Source organism: Mizuhopecten yessoensis, unplaced genomic scaffold (assembly GCF_002113885.1).
Source record: "Mizuhopecten yessoensis strain PY_sf001 unplaced genomic scaffold, ASM211388v2 scaffold715561, whole genome shotgun sequence".
Taxonomy (NCBI): domain Eukaryota; kingdom Metazoa; phylum Mollusca; class Bivalvia; order Pectinida; family Pectinidae; genus Mizuhopecten; species Mizuhopecten yessoensis.
This window is the reverse complement of record NW_018479678.1, coordinates 1-1,161: the sequence shown is the minus strand read 5'-3', so window position 1 is coordinate 1,161 and position 1,161 is coordinate 1. Positions and strand designations below refer to the sequence as shown.

Below are 1,161 nucleotides of genomic sequence, written 5' to 3'. Positions count from 1 at the left end.
CTGGCCAGGTGAAGTTCTACAGTATATACTCACCTGTTTGCTGGCCAGGTGAAGTTCTACAGTATATACTCACCTGTTTGCTGGCCAGGTGAAGTTCTACAGTATATACTCACCTGTTTGCTGGCCAGGTGAAGTTCTACAGTATATACTCACCTGTTTGCTGGCCAGGTACTGTGGTTCCTTGCATTGCAAGGTTCTGAAGGGCATTGATCGGATCCTGCATCGGCTGTTGCTGCAGACCCGTGGCGCCCCCTTGTGGTATCCCTTGCTGTTGAGTATATATCATCCCTCCAGGGCCCACTCCTTTCTTTTCTTTATCTTTTTGGGCATCTGTGATTACCATCATGTAAGTTATTGCATTTTTTTAAAATGAAAAACAAATCCTAACAACGTCTTCCTGTCCGTTTTTCTTGGAACAAATACTCTTTCTACTTTAAGTCGAAACACTTTGGATGTCATCATATTTTTGTGAAATCTAGTATGAATGAGTCAAGAATTTAATCTACAATTTTTTCATTTGCGTAATCAACATGACAAATTCTACACAAGTACTGTACTAGTATAAACAGTATGTAGTTTTTGTGGGTTCTCATTTTAAGTCCAGAACAGTAGTCAGCTCTAGATCTGCCCAAATCATTTGGGTTTGTTTATTCTTGCATACTAGACCCAGATATAGGCATTTTCGGCGGTGCAGGAAAATTCTATCGGACCCATGGGTCTGGATTGATTACACCTGCAGACTGGCCAGGGGAATTATAGTGACCTTTCAGGGCCACGCTATTGTTCTTGATGTCATTTTATGAGGTTTTGGGGTCAGTCAGGGTCATTGACGTCATTAACAATTGCCATCCAGGATTCAATTGCAAATGAGAAATGTGCGGATAGTTTAAAACTTTACTCGCAGAGCAGCTGTTTATATAGGTTTTAGGTTATAAGCAAGAAATAGATTCCATCCCTGATGTGAGGTATTTTATGTTTTATTGTTCGAATGACATCCATACCTCACATCAGGGATGGATTTAGGGAAATGAATATAATATATACCTTGCTAGCCTAAAAAATACTCACTTATCTATAGCTTGCTGGCGTAAAAGGTACTTACTTATCTATACCCATTTATCTATACCTATCTATACCATACTAGTGTAACAGGTACTTACT

At 39.6% G+C, this 1,161-nt stretch overlaps 1 protein-coding gene across 1 annotated transcript in view; it reads right to left on the bottom strand.

The window, feature by feature from the left end:
- Nucleotides 1–343, bottom strand: part of LOC110441132 (putative uncharacterized protein DDB_G0271606) — a 17,802-nt gene extending 17,459 nt beyond the window's left edge. The window contains exon 1 of the mRNA XM_021484230.1: nucleotides 154–343. Coding sequence (XP_021339905.1) covers nucleotides 154–343 — 190 coding nt within the window. The remainder of the gene's footprint in view (nucleotides 1–153) is intronic.
- Between the last annotated feature and the right edge of the window lie 818 nt (nucleotides 344–1,161).